The 21,351-nt window shown below is 35.8% G+C and overlaps 2 protein-coding genes and 1 pseudogene across 2 annotated transcripts; 2 read left to right on the top strand and 1 right to left on the bottom strand.

Annotated features, from left to right (window-relative positions):
• The window catches only part of LOC109125184, a 9,158-nt pseudogene extending 4,525 nt beyond the window's left edge, over positions 1-4,633 (top strand).
• Positions 16,486-17,854, top strand: LOC104710101. The gene has a single exon (XM_010426642.2). The coding sequence runs from the start codon at positions 16,627-16,629 to the stop codon at positions 17,611-17,613; it is 987 nt and encodes a 328-aa protein (XP_010424944.1). The 5' UTR covers positions 16,486-16,626; the 3' UTR covers positions 17,614-17,854.
• On the bottom strand, positions 17,943-21,302 carry LOC104710102 (dolichyl-diphosphooligosaccharide--protein glycosyltransferase subunit 1B). Its single transcript, XM_010426643.2, has 9 exons — positions 21,150-21,302; positions 20,938-21,050; positions 20,444-20,488; positions 19,512-20,143; positions 19,093-19,240; positions 18,722-18,901; positions 18,567-18,635; positions 18,391-18,480; positions 17,943-18,255 (listed from the first exon to the last, which is right to left on the bottom strand). The coding sequence occupies exons 2-9, from the start codon at positions 21,040-21,042 to the stop codon at positions 18,130-18,132; spliced, it is 1,395 nt and encodes a 464-aa protein (XP_010424945.1). The 5' UTR covers positions 21,043-21,050; positions 21,150-21,302; the 3' UTR covers positions 17,943-18,129.

Consider the following 21,351-nt stretch of genomic DNA (forward strand, 5'->3'; position numbering starts at 1 on the left):
AAGCAATCTCCCGGAGCACCAAGTTTCACGGACGAGTTGACCGGTATTCAAGCTCAACTCCGACACCTTGGAGAATTGTTGGACCAAGTCGAGTCATCTTACACGCAAGGAGAGTCATTGCGGCACCAACACTCGGCCCTTGTGCCTTCACCAACGCCGGACCCACGAGTTCCATACCGGCCAGAACCAGATGCTTTGACGCGGAGCAGGCTGAACACCGACTTGACCGAGGACGCTGCACCAACGGCGCAAGTCTACCGAGAGCTGAGTTTAGGATTGGAACTCGATCAACAAATCGGTCCTAAGGAAGTCATTGGTCCGGGAGGGATCATAGAGAAGCCAGCCGAGCCTCCAGACCAACAGGTTCATACACTCGGAGGTGCAAGTTCGACGTCTCAGGCGGTTCACGATCAGTTCTTTACCGTTCCTGATCAAAACCGAGCCGACACTCAGACGCAATGCTCGGATCATCGCACTGTGCGCGAGTCCTCACCCGATACGCGTACCAAGGCATTAAGCGAAGTCAATGAAGAGTCTTCCCACGCGACCAACTTCTTATCCGGAGTTTGCTCGGTAATGGGGAGTTTCAAGCAAGCTAGGCCACCGGAGATGGCCCTTGATGGATCTTTTCACTCGGTATTGTTCATGACTACTTCAAGTAGTAAGCTCCAGCTGGGAGTCGCCTATACCGAGCCATCCTTCTCCACTCTTAGCGCCAAGGCCGTTACCGCACATGGTCCTATGGCGACGTGTTCATTCAACTTTGGTGCGGATCAAACCTTTGTTTGGCATCCAGGAGAGTCTCAGCAAGCAACCACGGTTCATGAAGGGATCGCAGCGCTCAATGCCACTGGCTTTACCGGGGAAGTCTTATCCTTTTCCCTCAAGGTCTTACTGTTTCCTTTTGATCCCGGTAAATTAACCGCCGTTGAACTTTTGATGCTGCTGATTTTTGGGTTTTTCCTTGTTGATCCAGGTAATGAGCACAGTTTTGAGGACAAAACTTCTACAAGAGGGAGGGAATGATGTGATCACGGGATCGGTCCTTCGGCCAAGAACACTCACAGCCCTCGGACGCTACCCGGCCACCACTCGGACGCCTCTCAAACTCTCAGACAACCTGCACTGGTGACCAGGAGCTAGCATAGGCGACCAACGAGGCATCACTCACCCCCCCCAGGATCATCAAGGCGGAGCAAGACGGGTCACCAATGGACATTTCAACCCAAGCTCACCCCCCCCCAATGGCTCATGGCTAGCATCACCAATGAAGAGCCTTGAGTCTTGACCAGCTTTGGGAAGCTTGATTCGCGTGTCTTCACCATCACACTAGTGTGAAGACACCCCTAAGCCATTAGAAGGAGCTGTACTCTTTTTCCTACTTTGGGTTTGTCCCAATGGGTTTACCAAAGAGGTTTTAACGAGGCAGCGACTCTAGTGCATCTCCACTTCGTTCCCACTTGGCTCGTGATCTTGAAACACTTAAAGAGAGACTTAGGAGCCAAGGAAGTGAAGATTATTTCACCACGTCCCAGCCAATGACGTGGCCACCCTATCCCCTTCCCTTCTTTTCTTTTGAATTTCTTCTAGATCCCTCTATGACCGTTAGATTGGTCTTTGCTTTGCTTTATCTTTGCTTTTGCTTTTTGGCCATGTGTATGGTTTAGATCATGGCCACGTCTCTAGGGTTTTAGAGTCTCCTTATGTAAGCCTCACTATATAAAGGCATCAACCCTCATTGTAAAAATCAGACTTGAAGTATTGAATTAAATTTCACAAGAGAGAATCTTGTTCTTGTCTCACCTCTCTCCTTAGTCCAAGTCCGGGACTTGACTACCGAGAAACCCTAGCCGATCTCGAACCGGGTTCGACATCGACTAGTTGACCGTATCACGGGCCGAGCCATCTCCCGTGTGTCGTCGCATCAAACCACCTTCGCGTCCCTCTCTACCGTATCACGTCCGGTTCCTACCGCTCGTTGTACTTTCGCTTCCACTCCACCTTCCTTATCGCATCACCGAGAATCCTTACCGCATCACCAAGGATTCTTACCGCCGCGTTGCCGAGAGCCGTTCCCGCAGTTTACCTTCAAACTCCGGGAATCGATTTCCGCATCGTCCGTACCGCGACCGAGACTGCTCGACCGAAGCCGAGACCAAAGGCCGGATCTCTCGATCCGCTCGTTCGTTTCAGCTCATCTCTCGCATCCACCGTTTGTTTCCTTACTGGATTCAAATCTCCGAGCTTGTCGGAGGAAAGCCTCATCTAAATTCCTCGGCTCGAGAGAGTTTCGTTCCGTCCGTCCGCAGCGACCGTCCGTCCGTGCGACTCGGTAGACGACCGCGTCCGGCGGTCACATCAGAAGCAATTAGACATCTTCGTGTGCTGAAAAATCTGAAGGAGGAACAATAGTTTTCTACAATGCAGGGAACTTTGAGGATCCTCTCTCTTTGTATCTCCGGCCTTTCTGTCGAGAAGGTATGCATAAACTTCTACCTGTGTAAATACTAATATGCAGAGGCATATGTTGAACACTTTCTGGGACATTGTGAGAATATATCACTATAACTACAGTATTTATGATTATGGTTCTCTATTTTCTATACTTTTATGTGTTACCTTCGTTGTTGATTTTTAGGACATGCGTTAGTGAGTAGTGACAACTTTTTTTTTTCTTCCTTCCCTTGTAAATTTACTGTCTTGAAACGATACTCTCTACCTTTGGACCAGGAAGAATTGTCGATCTTATAGATGCAATGCGCAAAGATAACCAATCTATACCTCCAAGAGCCATGATTTTGAGCAGAACACTAGTCAGGTCATGGATTGAACCATTGCAAGAAGAACCTGAACTTGGCTATGAGATTGATTACATAGCAAGGTAAATATACTGGAGTCCTGCGCGGTTTGACAACTTTTTACAAGTTATATTCTTATGCTCTGTTCTAATTTCCTGACAGAAAGTAGGTGTTTTTTCACATGTTGTTGGCTTGATATACTAAAAGATTTGCACTCTGTAAACATTTTCAGGTACATAGAGGAAGGGGGGCTTACTGGTACACGCAAGCGTTGGGTACCTCGAAGGCTCGAAAAGGGGATGCTTCTGGGTTTATATACTCAAACCCTATTGGAACTTCCTTTAAAGAGAGATGCCTTGAAGATTGGAAAATTCACCATAGGAAGCTCTTGAGAACCTTACAGAGTGAAGGTCTTCCAGTTTTAGGATGCATCAGAATCTGATTACATGAGAGTGATGGAGAGATTACGGAACATAATAAGAGGTCCTGCACAGAATCTTTTGCAGCCGAAAGCAGCAAGCAAGATTTTTGTATCAGAGTTAAAGGAAGAACTTGAAGCTCAGAGTTTGCCAAATGATGGAACAAGGAATGTTCTTTACCAGCAAGGAGAATAAACAAATCTCGAGGTCGACCTCTTTGAGTTCCTCCAATTGAAGAAGAGGAGGAGGTAAGTTTGTGTTCCTTTCTTTCAACTGGGAAAACATGTATCTCGACTCTTGTAATAAAAATTTCATTTTTAAATATAGGTAGCTGAAGAAGTAGACGAATTAATATGTCGAATCAAGCTACATGAAGGAGACACGGAGTTCTGGAAACGTCGGTTTCTTGGATAAGGCTTGATTGAAACTTCAGTTGAATCCAACGAAACAGCTGGAACAGTAGCTACAGTTGACTCGGAGAACAAAATTAAAGATGTTGCAAAAGAAGCTGATGATGATGAGGAGGAGGAAGAACAGGAAGGGGATGAAGATGATGATGAAAATGAAGAGGAAGAAGTGGTAGTTGCAGAAACTGAGAATCGAGCAGAAGGAGAGGATTTAGTTAAGAATAAGGCAGCTGAAGCTAAGAAGCATCTTCAAATGATTGGAGTTCAACTCTTAAAAGAATCTTATGAAGCAAACAGAACAAAGAAACGCGGGAAGAGGGCATCTCGAGGTGTGTGTTTGTATATGTTTATGAATTTATTAGTCACATGTTCATGAATATGATAGTTTAAGCATGTTTGTCAATGCCGACTACATTCTGGTTCCCTGAGGACCCATTCGAAGCATTCAAAGAAGTGAGGGAAAGAAAAGTATTTGACGTGCATGTATACAATAGCAGATGTTTGGGGTTGGACATGGGAGAAGGATTTTAAGAACAAAACTCCTAGGAAATGGTCACAAGAGTGGGAAGCAGAGTTGGTAATTATACTCATGACAAAGGCAAGACTCCCTTCAAACCTCTAAATCATTATTATATAACTTTCTATGACCAATGTCAATAATATAACAATAACCAACGTAATCATAAGTTTGTGTAGGTGATTGAATTGGGTGGAATTCCAACAATTGGCGATTGTGCGGTGATATTACGAGCTGCTTTAAGAGCTCCCATGCCTTCAGCCTTCTTGAAGATCTTGCAGACGACACACAGTCTTGGCTATTCTTCTTATTCAGTTTTTTTCTCTCTCTTAGCCTTCTCCTTCGATTTTTTGTTCTTAAGTTTCAATTCTTTCTCCAGTTTCCTGTTCACTTTATTGATTTAAGATTCTCTGGTTTCCTCCATTTTCCTCTTTCATTTGATTTCCTTGGGTTTTGTGTGTTCTTTCTATAGATGTGAGATATAGATGTGAGATGAGATTTATAGAAAGAACACACAAAACCCAAAGAAATCAAATGAAAGGGGAAAATGGAGGAAACGAGAGAATCTTAGATCTAAGCAAAAAAAAGTCTCCAGAAAATGCGCACATTGTTGCTAAATCGACCACATGAATAAAAAAATGAAAGCTTTTTTTAGTGAAGAAAAACCCAAAGGCTAAGGTGAAGAAAAACCTAACTAACAAATGTATAATACAAAGCAACATGCTGAAACTAAAGTCAGAGAACTAAAACCCATGAAACGATTAGAAGAACAAACAAAAAAAAACCCTAACTTTCATTAAATCAAAGTCAAATGGANAAAAAAAAAAAAAAAAAAAAGAGGGAAATGAGAATTTGAAGAGATAAACGCAGGTTAGGTTAAAGAGGAAAGGGCATCTGCCCTAATTAAAAAAAATTTAGGCCACATTTTTTCTCTATCTAGGCTGTATTTAAGTTGATAGGATAAATGTGTATGAAAAATAGGTCTTTTGTTTTATAAAGTCTTAGACATTATTAAAAAAAAAACAATATGTTATATCTATAAGGAAATTTCTACATATGTTTTATACTCTAACTATAATATAATAATAATAATACTTATGGAATATAATTAAGAATAAACTAAATCTGTTTTGGAATAATCAGCATATTAATTAAAAAATTGGATAATTGGAAGAAAAAAAACACTGATTTTGAGTTTTCTTTCTTCAACAAACCAATCGCTTGTAAAAAAAACTTATTAAAAGCAAGATTAGTTTTCAGGTTTAACAATTGTTCAAAATAAGTTCACAATTAAAAACTTAATTCACTGTCTCATTTCATAACTTTTTTTTTGCTTCACTTTCATAATGTGAGTTTGGTTAATGATTTTTTAAGAAAAAAAAAAGATAGCAAAATTTATTTAGGATTTCTTTTCCATTTATCCTTGTTCTCTTTGAAATTTATTTTTTTAATTTTGATATTTTTAATAATAAAAGCCATATTTTTTTACATGCTCTAAGCCACAATTAGCCTTAGCACGACCCTGTCTCTTAGTATGCAAATAAAGGCTGATTTTTTTTTATTGGGTCTGCAAGGAGGAGTGAGGGAGAAGAGGATGAGGACAGAGATAAATGGAGGGAGATTGAGAAAAATAAAAAAGAAGAGCAACAAAATTTAGTGATCGTTAGATCAGATGAACAAGAGCCGGTGGATAATGCTGATGTTGCTTTCCCTTTGTAGCTGTTGCGATTAGAGACATCATGAGCCTGTTTCTCGAGCTTTGATGTATTTATTAACTTTACATTTCTTTTGATTTGACAATTTAATTGTATAAACAGTTCAGAATAAATAAATTTCTATTTTTAATGCCAAACGCCACAATATTCATTAAAAGGGACAAAAAATCATTAAACTATTATGACATTTTTGTATAATTTTTTATATGATTCATGGTGTAATTGACTGTTTTTTTTTTACAACAATAGTAAAAAGATCAGTTCAAAAGAACTAATGTGAAAGAACATTGTTTATACAAATGATTTGATATGATTCATAATGAACATGCCGCGCTAAGTTGTATACTTTACCATTTGCGATCGAGGGATGTAGACTAAAGGAAAAAAGGTGAACTCCTTCTTGTCCAGCTAAATATCCTCCAAATAAGTCGAGAAGGCGGGGAAATTCAAAAGCAAAAACAACATTTTCACCGAGTCAGAACAGTCAGTGAGGAAAACGATATTCTGGTTATCTGCCCCAATAAAACAATGCATACCTCAAACCAGAGCTTTGACCTCGACATAGAGGGGAGAGAGACTACAACGAAGTTGACTGGTCTCATGGTTGGAGCTTCTCACGATGGTAACAAACAATACAACCCTTTGCCTGCATATCGATCCATCGTTTTCCACGAACCATCTACAAAACACTAGTAACTTAACATAAGCCTATTAGGTAGAGAACCACAGTTTTGACCAGAAACAGACCATGAGACATCATTAGTAGTCTCAACCGTATCCTCCAACTAAGCCGCAAACCACCCCTTAGATTCATCCTCTGCTAAATGAAGAATCAATTGCGGGTTGGGAGTGAGATTGCTGATAATTTATCATTTCTACCCTTCCAAATATACCATAAAATTCATGGGTATGAATCCGTTGTTTAGACTTTTGGGAGTCTCCAAAATAAATGATCCATATTTGCAGAAAAAGAATCCAAAGGGAAAGACCCTGGTGCTGTCGATATTGGAGACAGAGCCCAAACTTGCCTGGCCGGTGGACAATCAAACAAGGCGTGTGTAATGTGTTACTCATTGGCAGGTTTGGTTTAGTGTTATTAGTTTGTGTTTATTAAAAGTCATTTAAAATCTTAACAAATTAGAATCCATTTGTTAAAGTCTTCAACATTCTTTCTCAATTAGAATCCAATGACACCCTCTAAGTGAAAGATTTTAAGGATTGATAGAGATTTTTCTATAATTTTTAACAAATTAAAATCTTTCAATTATTCATTTTTGATGGTTTTGTTAAAGTCTTCAACATTTCTTTTTTAAATTAGAATCCAATAACACCCTCTAAGTGAAAGATTTTTAAGAACTGCTAGAGAGTTTTCTATAATGCAAAACAGTTCGGTGAGAGATTGGAACGCATACACGCTTATGACATTGGTGTGTATGATGATGTTGTGAAGTCAAAATCAAAGAATTGGTGTCATGCCTTCTACAAGATGGGGAATTATTGTGAAGATGTTGACAAAAACTTCATAGAATCTTTCAACAAGACCAACGACAAAGCAAGAGAGAAACCATTTATGGCAATGTTGGAGACAGATAGAAGACTGGCTATGGTTCAGATTGCCAAACGTTCAGCTCTCTCTCATTCTCACAACGGTAATTTTTTTTTTTACAAAATGTAATGCAATTTTTTACATATGTAATGCAATGTTCTCTGTTTTTAATGTTTCAAGTTTATATACTCCATATGTGGCAAAGAGCATGAGAAAGATTCGGCATGCCATGTCAGTCCTTCTTCTACTAATGGGTGCTTTGAAGTCACGCTGGATGGAGACAAACACAGAGTGTCCTTGCAAATATGACTTGTACCTGCAAAAAAATACCAAATATGTGGGATTCCATGTGAGCATGCATATGGAGTGATTCTGAAGAGGATGTTATGTTCTGATAACTATGTGTGCCAGTGGTTCCGAACTGCTATTTGGAGGCTCAACTACACATATAGCATTACTCCACAAAGGGGTGCTCTTTTTTGGCCTGCAATTTTAGGTGAAAATGTTTATTTCCCACCTGAGCCACCATAACCTGGGAGGAACAAGATAACTAAGGCGGATAAGAAGAGGAAGCCAGATGTTAATGAGTCTCCTATCAAGAAGAAACCAAAACAGAAAAAGGATAATGCATTGTGGAATTTGTGGTTCAGATCAGCATAACCGTAGGTTCCATTAGAAGAAGAATCAAACACAGGTTAGTAATCAGTTTTCATTCTATTTGTTATAATTGGAGGTTATGTTCTTATTTTTTATTGCGGTTTTTTTCAAACTTCTCAAGGTGGTGGAGGACTTTCTCAAGGTTGTGGAGGAGAAGTTGTTCAAGGTGGTGGAGGACTTTCTCAAGGACTTTGTCAAGGTGGGGGACGACTTTCTCAAGGTGGTGAAGGAGGAGTTATTCAAGGTGGTGGAAGAGTTTTACAAGCCTGAAGATTAAAGATTATGGTAGTAGGTAAGAGACTAGTGATGTTATGTTTTTTGGAATATAAAGAGATCATGATTTCAAAACCTTGTCATTCTGCTTGTTTTTCAGAACATGTGGTCATCATGTTCTACCTTTTATGAAATGTGGAATGTCTATCTTATTAAATGCAGTCGCAACACCAACAAGCGTTCACACAAACAAGATCATAAAAACAGAGCATATAACCATACAACCGAACAAGAGTTTACAATTGAAACGTTCCCTCTGCACTCTCCTGGCAGCCACTGATCTCCACCACAACTGAGCATCACCAATCAGGTTGTGGACCCGTATGTCCACCCAAAACTCCTTAGGACATCTGAGAGACGGGAAGTTATGTTCCACCGTCCTCCATGCTTATGCAACAGTAGGATCAGTACCACCCGGAAACCGCTCAATATCGATGTAGTTCATCTCCCTCAGCATACTAACATAACGATAATGAACTCTTACATCCGCAACCACTGGCTGCTGCACCGCTGCCGCCACTGGTGGTACTACATGTGCCTGAGTCGGTACCACTCTCGGTATCCGCTCCAACAGGTGTGTGAACAAGCTTGCAAGATCAACGCCTCCTCCAGGGGCTCCCGCACCTGGAACCCTAGCATCACCGGAAAAACCTGGAATCGACACCGCCAACACCGACTCCCTCAGCACCTACGGTCCTATCAGTACCCCCACCGGCCACACTCATGGACCCGTCCTACAAGCCCTGCGACTCACCGACACCCTCAACTGTCATACTTTGATCTACAGTATCACTAATCGTTGGGTCTTTGCCCCTACCATGACCACGTCTGCTTCCACGACCACGTCCGCGTCCCCAACCTGCAACAACAACACCTCTAACCATCTGCACTACCATGAACAGAAGGCTAAGCAAGCAAACTCAGCAGGACACAAAAACATAAATTCACCGTGGAATCACACTGTAGGCTCGAAGAGGATGTTCTAGGACTCCATGCCACACACAATTGACTAACTCACATAATCAATCAAAGCATGCAAATTCACAAAATCTACAGCACAAAGCCTAGTGAATCCAAACTTAGAACTGTAAGGGCTCAGATACCAAACTGAAACGACCGACCCATTTTTTTATTTATAATAATAATAATAATAATAACTAATAATAATAATAATCTAAACTAGTGGTCCCATACCCACTAGCCACTTAACCACAACCATACAACAACAGATAACATAAAACGATACCATTAAATCAATAAATATCCAATACTCAAATAACCAATATTAATTCATAACAATTAAACCAATAATCCAAACAACATGATTCAAAGAACCAGCAACCTAAACCACATTCTGAAGACTCAACTCTAGAAACCTAGGAAAGGCTAGACAACAACCAATCGAGTCACTAGAACATCCTCCTCTTCATTGCCTTGATTCCACGATCACACTTTGCCTTTACCTGCACCACAAACACAAATTGAGATGCATGATTATTTGATAAACACTCAGTGTGGCAATCCTCCCATCTACTGGGCTATACACACAAGCAACTGAGATACCAATGTCCAAAACAATCAACAATCAAGACATACAAACCAGGGAAACAAGCATCGTTTTCGCTGGAAGGGAGGTGTCGACCAAACCAGCCAAGTGTCGACCAACACTGGCTATTGGTGTCGATCGCCATCACCCTACAGTGTCGATCGATGCTGCTCCATGGTTTTGACCGCCACCCTCCTGGTGTCGATCGACACTGACTCCGCAGACGCGATCTGAATCGAAGCCGAGAGTCGAATCTCGCTTCTCATCATCTCCATTCCGTCCAAAACTTGACCAAAAGCCATATGAATCCGTAGAAACCCTATAACAACCATAACAAGTAATAAAAAAACACCACAACATCACCAAACAAGCAAGACAAAGGAACTCTCAGACTTAGATCAGCCATTGTCATGCACTCACCTCTTTTACAGGAAGATTCTGACCCAAAATGACGAATCCAACACCCAAGCAATCCTCCTAACATGTCTCCAGCCCTGGATCTTCACTCCAACAGAATAATCTCCAAGGAAAAGCACCAAAACTCCAAAATCTCCCAAGAACGCTCTTTTCTCTCTTTTTTACTCTGTTTCTCTCTGAAAGCAGCGACAAAACAACTTTTCCCCAAACCTTTTTCATCCACTTTCCGCTTAAATAGCCCGGTTATAAGGTTTTCCTTAAACCAAACCGACCCAAATCGACAATTAAGTCGAACTGATCGAAACAGAAATTGATGGTGTTGACTGACTACATTTATATTTTAGTATATAGAATTTATAGAGAAATAGCTGAATACATATTTCAATTTAAGAGAGAACAACATGTATATTTAAAATTACAATTTGATTAGCTTGAAGTTCCTGTCATATATTTATACTTATAGTAATTTAAAATTTTTATATTCAAACCAAAAAATCAGTTCTTTATTCACATTAAATTTATTTTTATGATTTTTTCACATATTTTATTAACTTACATATTCTATCAAATATTTTTGTAACTCTCATATTTATAATCATATCCATATTTTAAGGCGCTAAATTTTAATTCTTTGCAATTATTTATTTGTGCTTATGTTATTTTTCACCTCCATAGTTTTTATAGCATTCTAATCAATGATTAATGACAATTAAAAATAGAATAAATAATAAAAGATATTAATATTTAATTATTGCATTTATGTAATTCTTATATACATTATGTAAGAGTTCAACATATGTTATTATGTTTATAAGAAGTTCAACATGTGTGTATGATATATATATGTAAGATAGGATATATATATAACTATATATATATAAGATATTTCTGTTTTAAAATATGATGAAATATTTAACTTTTCTATCATCTAAATTGTTCTTAATTTTCTTTTGGATACTATATATATATATGATATTTCTGTTTTAAAATATGATGAAATATTTAACTTTTCTATCATCTAAATTGTTCTTAATTTTCTTTTGGATACTATATATATATAAGATATTTCTGTTTTAAAATATGATGAAATATTTAACTTTTCTATCATCTAAATTGTTCTTAATTTTCTTTTGGATACTATATATATATATGATATTTCTGTTTTAAAATATGATGAAATATTTAACTTTTCTATCATCTAAATTATTCTTAATTTTCTTTTGGATACTAGTAGGGGTGTCAAATTGGGTCAAGATTAATGAGCCAACTCAATTCAACTCAAAATTTTGACCCTAATGAGTTGATGGGTTAAATAAGTTGTTGATTAAATGAGTTCATGAGTCAAATGACTTTGGATATAATGAGTTTATGAGTCAACCACTAACCCATCATTTCTTCATTATCAACCTAATATTATCAACATCATCATCATAATACCAACATCATCATACTATCATCATCATCATTCTACCATCATCATATCAACATCATCATACTATCATCATCATCATAATACCAACATCATCATCGTCATACCATCATCATATCAACATCATCATACTATCATCATCATCAACATTGTCATACTATCATCATCATCATCATACTTCCATAATCATATTAACATCACCATCATCATATCAACATATATATCATAGTCAATAGCATGATGTCATCATCATCATCATCTTATAATTTTATATTTAATATTAATTAATTTATATTGTAATTAATTATAATTATTTTATATTAAATATTAATTAATTTATATTATAGTGGGTCAACTCAATTATTCATCTAACTCATTTAACTAATATCATATTAGTACTACATATATATTATTCCTATATTATGAATATAAAGATGTATAGTTTTATTTTCAATTCTACTTGTCATCTTTAAGATATATCACGTACGTTCTATTTTGTTTTTATTTTTTATTCATTTTAAGATAAATAATTCACATGAAATTATTATGTAATTATTTTTCAATTTCAATTCACTTATTAATATTATTCTTATCATATACCATTTATCAGTATATAGTTAATTAATATATATATTAATTTATTAAAACCAAATTATCGTGAATTGTAAATATATATAAGTTAGGTTCTGGTCTCTCTTATACTGGTATAATTGAATCACTTTCTATATAATTTTTATATATGACTTCATTAATCATCTTGAAAAAGCGTCTTTAGTTTTCGATTAATCATCTCGAATAATATTTATTTTCATAATAAATCTAAATAATAGGTAAGTTTTCTTGCATTTGTTTGACAGTGGAAAAACTATTGAAAGAAGTAAAAAAGCTATAAAACCATAATTGAGAGAATTTTTTTAAAAACTTTTGTACAAATTTTAAAAGATACTTATTTAAAAGAATATTTAATTAATATAAATTATTAAATAATCAATTTATTCAGTAAGTTATTAATCTCCTTTAAAAGGAACTAAATTTTGTTATATTAATTTTAAATCCACAAGACGCGTGAGACATTATCTAGTTTCATAATAAATGTAACTAACGTCTTCAACAACATTTTCTCTAATTATCTTATGGAGTTCCTCATCACCATATATCTGGTGGGACGAGCTATTGCCCTAAACTGCCAATTACTTATTGGTCTCTTTTTCAATCTCTTCTACTCCTTAAACCTTATTACCCTTGCAACACCTTTTTCAGCCCTTCTCTTATTACTACAAGTACTCTTTTCCTTAAGGGATAAAAAGCTTCTCCACTTTCTGTCAAATTTTGCATTTCCCCGAAGTTCTGCTGAATCAAATTTGTGGCTTCTGATTTTACGATATAACACCATTGTAAAATATCCATTTTCTTTCAATGCTCATAAACTTTCAATGTATCCTTTATCGCTTGCTATTATTATCGCTAGCCAATCATCTATACAATGTATCCCTTATCTAGAATACTTTCAATGTATAAACTTCTGAGGTTTTGGCTTACTTGCTAGCCAATCATCTATATAATATCTAATTAGCTCATCCGCTGCTTGATTATTTTTTGGTTCCTGGTGGCCCTGAAACAAAACAAATTACTTACCATTACTCATGGGATAACTAATGGGATATTATTCAACTAACAATAAAATATAGCTACTTACTCTTGTATTGATGGGCATAGTTGATTGTAATATTATTATGCTTCGTCAGGATCTCAGAGACACTTTCTTCGATCAAACTTGTATACCCCACACAAATATTGATCGAGACTACTTCCCCAGTGAAGCCCTCATCTCTCATTCCATGGCAAAACATCTCATAAAAGTCTGAAGTTGGCAGTTCGTGTGGTATTGGAGAATTTTCATGATCTCACCATACATTGGTGGGATCTTTATTTGTATGTTTACCTCCTTTCCCCCACCATATGATCTGGAGGAGAAATTTTGGTTTAGGAAATAAACTGAAATTATGATATAGATGCTAGCAGTAAGTAAAGAATCACCTTGTACTTAGCAGTGTTTTCTCATAATGTGAATACAAACCGATAACACCTCCTTATTATTGTATGTATTCTAGATAAAATGATAAGAATACTTTTGTTTTATTTATAACGTTCACGGCCTGAATTAAATCCCCTATATATTAATAGATGAACATTTTTGGCAAAAAAGCTGAGGTGTCAGCATCACATAGCTCAGGACACTCTTTCCTTTATTTGTCATCAGCTTTTAAAAATATTTACATTTATTTACCATTGTATTTTTCCAAAAATACAATTAACACCCAAAATTAAATTTTTATATTATCTTTCTAACTTAATTATATCCTTTAATTATATTTTCATAAAATCTTTAAAATGAATTTTAAGAATCCTTTGTTCATATGATATAATAATATAAAATTGATATCTTTTATATATTAATAGAGGAACATTTTGGCAAAAAAGCTGAGGTGTCAACATTACAGAGCTCAGGGTACTCTTTCCTTTATTTATCATCAGCTTTTAAAAATATTTACATTTATTTACCATTGTATTTTTCCAAAATTATATTTTCATAAAATCTTTAAAATGAATTTTAAGAACTATTTGTTCATATGATATAATAATATAAAAATGATATTATAATAACTCTCACGTGATAAATTTAATTATTATACAATTTTTTTTATAAATATATACTACACAATTGAATTTTAAATATTTCAATTACCCATAAATATAATAGATTTTGTAAATAAAAATTACAGTAAGAACATTAAATAAATATTTTATAGTGCGGGTTGTTACCTAGTATAGATATATTTCCAATATGGTTAGTTGTAGTAAATTTCTTTATTAAAATATCAAATATTATTTCTAACCATGTTTGTTTAAGTTTATTTATATAGTAAAGTATATGCTATGGTTAAGATAATTAAACGATAACTAAATTAGGATCCGTGCTATAGCACGGATTGAAATTCATTTTATTTATATTGTAATTTTTATATAAAATATAATTTATGTGATTGTTCTTAAAATTTTTGGATAAAATATTATGTAATAAAATCGTATGCTAAATATGATGGCTTGAGAAAAGACATTTATTTTGTAAGTTTTATATTGTTAATAATTCTATATAAGTACCCGTGCTATAACACTGGTTAAATTTTATTTTATACAAAAGTTTGCATATTTATTGTTTTAAAATAAAATTTTACTATATTTTATAAGTTTATGTATGTGAAGTTATTTCAACAATATATACTCTACAGAAACATAATTTTGTAAATTTGGTTTTTAAAAAGTGAGTTATTATATTATGAGTGATTTAATATATTATTACACTTTTTGTTTTAATATAGTGATATTGACATTGCCATAACAAATCAATTTAGAGTGTTTATAGTTTCTAACTTTTATATCAAGTTTTAATATTTTAAAATATTTCAAAATAAATTATTTAAAGTTTATTATATTATATAAAATTATGAAATTCAACAAAAAAATATGAAATTGAATTTAAATATTCAAATTTTGACCTGTTACTCAGTAATTTTTTTAATTCAATAGATATTATTTTTAAAGAATAATATTACTAAAGCTTGAATATTTTATAGATTGAACAATTTATATTTGTTTTTAAAAATTCAACTTATGGTATATCCAAAAATAAAATATTTTTAATTATAATAAATTATATGATAATTTATTTGTTTCACAAAATAGACTCATATATAAAAATGAGTGGTGAAGTATAATGATAATTAACAAATTAATACGTTAAGTTAGATATCAAAATATTTTAATATGGATGAATAATTTACTAAAGGAAATTAATATGGTAAGTTAGATGATATCAAATGATTATTTAGAATATTCTCTTTAAGATTTTTGGAAATAAATTAAAGTTGCACTCATTATTTAACTTGTAGCCAATTAATTTATAATGTATTTGTAACCAACTTATTAAAATTATATAGTTTACCAAACAATATTGTGTACTTCTCTTTTATCATAAAGGGGATCATTTTTTATTTATAACGCTTGCCGGCTTACTCAAATATAAAAAATAATTATGCATAGTAAATTTTCTTTTGAAAAACATCTAAATTATCTTAAACCATGCTTTATTTATCTTTTTATTGTGTGGAGGGAGATTAAGGCGGATAGGGATTACACAAGAAAAAATTGGAACTATGTGAGAATTTTTTTAAATAGAAGATTCAACTGAAGAGGGTTACAAATAAAACATACTCATCTTGCGAGAGTTACAAAACGATGTTTTTTTTTTAAGCTTTTGTAAGGAATAAGAAAAATGAATAGTAATTATGTTTTATTTGTAATGTCTGAATCAAATATGATTTTTTCCCCAATACAATTAACTATATAAAACATCTAATATTTGAAAAAACATAATTTTTTTAATCAATTAGCAATGATAATATTTTTATAAACATAATCATACTTTTATTTTTATTTTATTTTCATTGTTTAGACAAACTAAACTTTTTTTTATATATCAATTTTATTTATGTATATGTGATGTATATAAAACAAATAACCGATAATTATTATTTTTATTTATAACTCACCTAGCTGAATCAATTTTGTAATTTTTGCCTTATTTGGAATTTTTTTATTTTCGTGTTCCAACTTACGTAATTGTAAATAGTATTACCATCAGATACAGTCAACTGTTTCTCTTAAATTTCATATCAGCAAATTTAATTTATTTTATTTTGTTTGTCACATTTTTTAACACACAGCCAATGAGAGAGCCTTGTTCATCATCGTCTTCTCGATAAAATAGATCTGCTCACCATTTTCTCCGCCATAGCCAAAAAAAAAAAAAGGGAAAGAGAAGTTTTGAAATCGAAGAAGAAGATGAACGGTAACCGAGCAGAAGCCGAACGTCTTCTCGGAATCGCAGAGAAGCTTCTGGAGTCACGAGATCTGAACGGTTCAAAAGAGTTTGCAATCTTAGCTCAAGAGACAGAGCCTCTCCTCGAAGGCACCGATCAAATACTCGCCGTCGTCGACGTCTTGCTCTCATCCGCGTCACAGAATCTCGTCAAAAACCAACCTAACTGGTACGAGATCCTCCAGATCGAAGATCCAGAACAGTCTTCAGCGGACAACGATCTAATCAAGAAGCAATACCGCCGTCTCGCTCTTCTCCTCCACCCTGACAAAAACCGTTTCCCATTCGCCGATCAAGCTTTCAAATTCGTGCTCGATGCATGGGAAGTCCTGTCAACACCTTCAAAGAAATCTCAATTCGATCGAGATTTGAATCTCATCTTCACCAAAGTAGATCTCAATAATCAGGGGAGGAAGAAGAAAACAACAGTCAATGAGAAGATGGCTACGTTTTGGACGGCGTGTCCGTACTGTTACAGTCTCCATGAGTATCCTAGGGTTTATCAAGAGTACTGTATCAGATGCCAAAACTGCCAAAGAGCGTTTCACGCCGCGAGTATCCCTCAGCTGCCTCCGTTGATTCCTGGGAAAGATGAGTATTATTGTTGTTGGGGTTTTTTTCCGATGGGATTTATTGGTGGTAAAGGAGGTGAAGCCGCCGCCATTGCTAACGGAGTAGATGCAGCCAAGTTCCCTAATTGGATGCCTCCGGTCTTCTCATCCGGCGGCGTTTCAGCTACTCCTCCTAATGGTAATAATGGTGGCGGATACGCGACGCCAGCACCGGTTGCTCATCCTTCGTCTTCTCAGGTTAACTTTGGTGGATGGTCAGGTGGTGCGGGGAAGAGAGATAATGAGGCGATGAGGAGTAACAACAATGTTGGAGTTAATTCAGATGGAACGCCGAAGAAGAGAGGACGAGGAAGGCCCAAGAAGAATCCGGTTCACTGATCTCTCTTCAAAGGCAAGTTTTTTTTTTCCTCCTAAGGCAGGCAAGGAAGAAGATTAGGATCAGTGTTTGTTGTTTTAGCGTAATCTTTGTTAGTTAATGTAACTTTTATTTTGCAGTTGTTTTTATTTTTGCCATTTTTCTCTGTGTTTTGTTGTTGTTACTCGTCATTTTGTATCATAATTTAGCTTTGAAACATTTTCGTTTTTGGGTAAATTTTGCGAATTCATTATTTTCCCTTCATCTACTTTCTTAATTCAGAAAACAAATTATTATTGTGCAAATTTGGAAAATTCACTCTTTTCCATTCTCGTAAACTTCACATGGTGGATGGGTTCACATAGAGATGTCAAAATTCAGACTTGAGAGCACAATAGTAACGACATAAGGTGTCAAAGATACAACTATGAAAGGCAAGAACTACAAAATTTAGTCTCTTCTTATAATAAGTAAAGGTAAACGGGTCTAGTTCCTTTTACGAGTCTATAAGTGCAAGCGAAAGACAATTTGTAAGAACTCTACTTCCTGGCGATATTGAGATCAATGTGTACATAAGCAAGAGAAGCCACAAAGACGAAGAAGAAAGCCGATACAAGCATGAATGGTTCCGCAAGCATGTATATTGGTTTGAATGTATAGTACACCTGCGGAAAACAGTCCCATATATGTCAAGCAGTTTTATAGCATTTTACCAAAAAGAATGAATTTGGCTCATCATATATCTAAATTTCTAAATCTGTTTAAAACCTAGCTGTAAGTTTGAAGGTCTTAATGGTTACCTGGAAAGGTACGTTGTGAGTGGGAACTACATTATCCTTTTGCAACACAACCACGGTTCTTCCCACGATGTCAAGGTATGAGTATTTGACCTGAGACAAATACCATTATAGATACATGTTGTGTACTAGGTACTAACTATAGTTTATAAATGCAATCTGCGTGGCTGATTAGGTACCTGTAACTCTTGATTGACTGTAAAGGGCAAAACGGCAGAAGGGTCTTTTGATCCTTCAGGAAGCACGACCTGAAAAGAAATTTCCCTCTGTTAAGTGAAATTTGCTTACAACAGAACAGAAAGAAATAACAATTAGTAGAAAATGCTAAACCCACTTTGATAGTCAACTTGTTAACAATAGTTTCGACGAGCGGGCACCCAAACGTAAAGTTCAAATAACGTCTGCCATCAGATGCTTCAAAGAGATAGTCTTCCAATGGAACTCGATAGCCGATAATAAAAGTTGCTCTCCACCCTCCAAATAATGGGTAGCGGGGTTCAAACTCAAGTTCTGACTGCAAACACCAAATTTGTTTTATAAGAATTCAGAGACTTAAAAGTGAACATTATCAGATCACTCTTTTTTGATGTATACGCCTCTAAGCAACATACTGTTGTAAATTATAGCCTTGGAAGAGTTTCTTAGGGAACAAATATCAGTGTCTAAATGGCCACAGATAACGAAAAGAAGGCAAGCCAACCATACCTTTCTAAACCCTGTACGCAAATGTGAAGTGGAGATGTTTCCTATGTCATCCCTGTAGTAGACAGAATTCACTCTGGGAGGTAGTACTGCAAGGAGCGCATTGAAAGAGGATGCACCACTGACGGACCGTTTCGATTGATAATCAACCCTGCCAAAATTAAGATTTAAGGAAAACATTTCAGGGACGCAGTATATGTACGAGGACAACATCTCCATTAAGCTCTTTCACCACAAAGGAAAATAGCTCATTAACAAGACAATTTTACTTCAATAACAGAGAAAACTTGTCTGCAGTAATGGAAAATGGCACCTTAAAAATTAGCTCAAACACAAACAGAAATTCTGCAACATCTCATCTATAAACATAAATTTCCAGAGGCACCTCATGCATAAAATAAGTCATTAGGCCCATTACATACCTTGAGAAAACATCTTTATGCCGCGCTCCCCCATGAGTCAACCTATAATGTTCTGTTATCTGAAGGCTACCCCAGTGTGAAATCTCAATTTCACGCACAAGCTCCTCAACAACGGCAAACGGACTGTTATTCTCAAAGTGAATGATGACAGGTGCGTAAGAGTATGAAGCACGATTCTCATATGGTCCATATTTTATCTCTTTGCCAGCCCGGTTAGCAGGTTCAATGCTAGTGAACGACTCAACTCTAGTACTAGGTGTCTTAACAAAAGTTGTCTGTTGTTTAACATGATACGGTGACAAAATCACTGCACTGTCATGGTAGTAAACCAACTGAGATTCTGACTGGGTTATCTCCACTGGGAAAGGTTCCAACGAATGAGTCAATATGTATAGCACCTCAAGTGAAACAGTTTCACCCGGACCTAAGGGGCTAATAAACGTAACACGGTAGTATCCAGTGTCATTTGGTGCATCAGGTTGTTCAGTTGGTTTTACATCTAAAGGCAAATAGGTTTTCTTTTTCTTCTTGCCAGTAATTGCCAGGGCTTGGACCATAGCTAAATTCTTGATCTGAGTAGGTGAGAACGCAAGAAGCATTTCTGCAGCAGGATTTTTCCCAATATTTTCGACCTAACAAGGAAACCAAACAAAAAAAACCGTCACCTTTTAACAGAAAAAACGCAAGGATGATGAAGGAGAAAAGGGAAAATAACAGGTGAACTGTCACAGCGAATCAAAGCCATTAAGTTCCAACCTTTACTAAAAATTTTAACTACACTCAACTAAGTAACTAACAATGAGTGAAAGAAAAAATAAAGAAGCTGAAATAGCATATAACATATCAAGAAAGGCTTTAATTCCTAGTTCCAGTTCCGAACCTTCTAGTGTATTTTCAATAGGAATAACAACTGTAAATTTGATTAGAAATACCTTGAGAGTCAAGAAGGCCTTCACGATATGTGAGCTTAAATCAATCTGTAGACAAAAACAAAACACAAAGGAGGAGCATTTCAGAATCAAAACTTAAGTTTCAAAAGCTTCTATCATTAAACTTTCAGATTACTGAAACTAAACGTATAACTGATGAAAATTCACACCTAAAGAGTCACATGATTTAGTTAATGTACATATGAACTATGAAGCCTCTATCACTGAACTTTCAGATTACTGAAACTAAACGAATATCTTATAAAAAATCACACCTAAAGAGTCACATGATTTAGTTAATGTACATGCCATATGAAGTATGAAGCCTATAGATGATCAACCGTGAAGTGACCAAATCACACAGTATTTCTATAAACCAAGCATAGATCGGAGAAACAGTAATCCCAAAGGAACCTTCATTAACTTGAATTACCATAAGAAACGGATCCTTTAAAATTTATGAATTTTGCTACAGATGATAGATCGGAGAATCTTACCCTTCGCTCGGCATTTACGATCTGGAGATCCTGAGCGGAGGAAAATGCGGGAATAGATAAGAATACAGCTACGACGACCGCGAAGATCCCGATACGAGCAGCCATTGTCGTCACTGCACAAAGAAACAAAACTCAATCAACGAAAGAGCTCGGAGGAGATGGCGAATTGATAGGGTTTGCAAGATCAGAAGAGGAGAGAGAGAGTTACTGACCAATTGAAGACAGAGACAGAGAGATCGGGATTTGTAAAGGCAGATACCGACGGCGGAAGAAACGTCGTCCGGCGAAGTGAGAATGATCCGGTCAACTACAAAGTCTCAGTCTCTCTCACTTCTCTCGTGATTTAGGGATTAGTCTTTACGAACTTTTCTTCCTCAGAACCCAAACAATAAAGACGTTGTCGTTTTGAGATTT

The sequence above is a fragment of the Camelina sativa genome, chromosome 9 (assembly GCF_000633955.1).
Source record: "Camelina sativa cultivar DH55 chromosome 9, Cs, whole genome shotgun sequence".
Classification (NCBI taxonomy): Eukaryota; Viridiplantae; Streptophyta; class Magnoliopsida; order Brassicales; family Brassicaceae; genus Camelina; species Camelina sativa.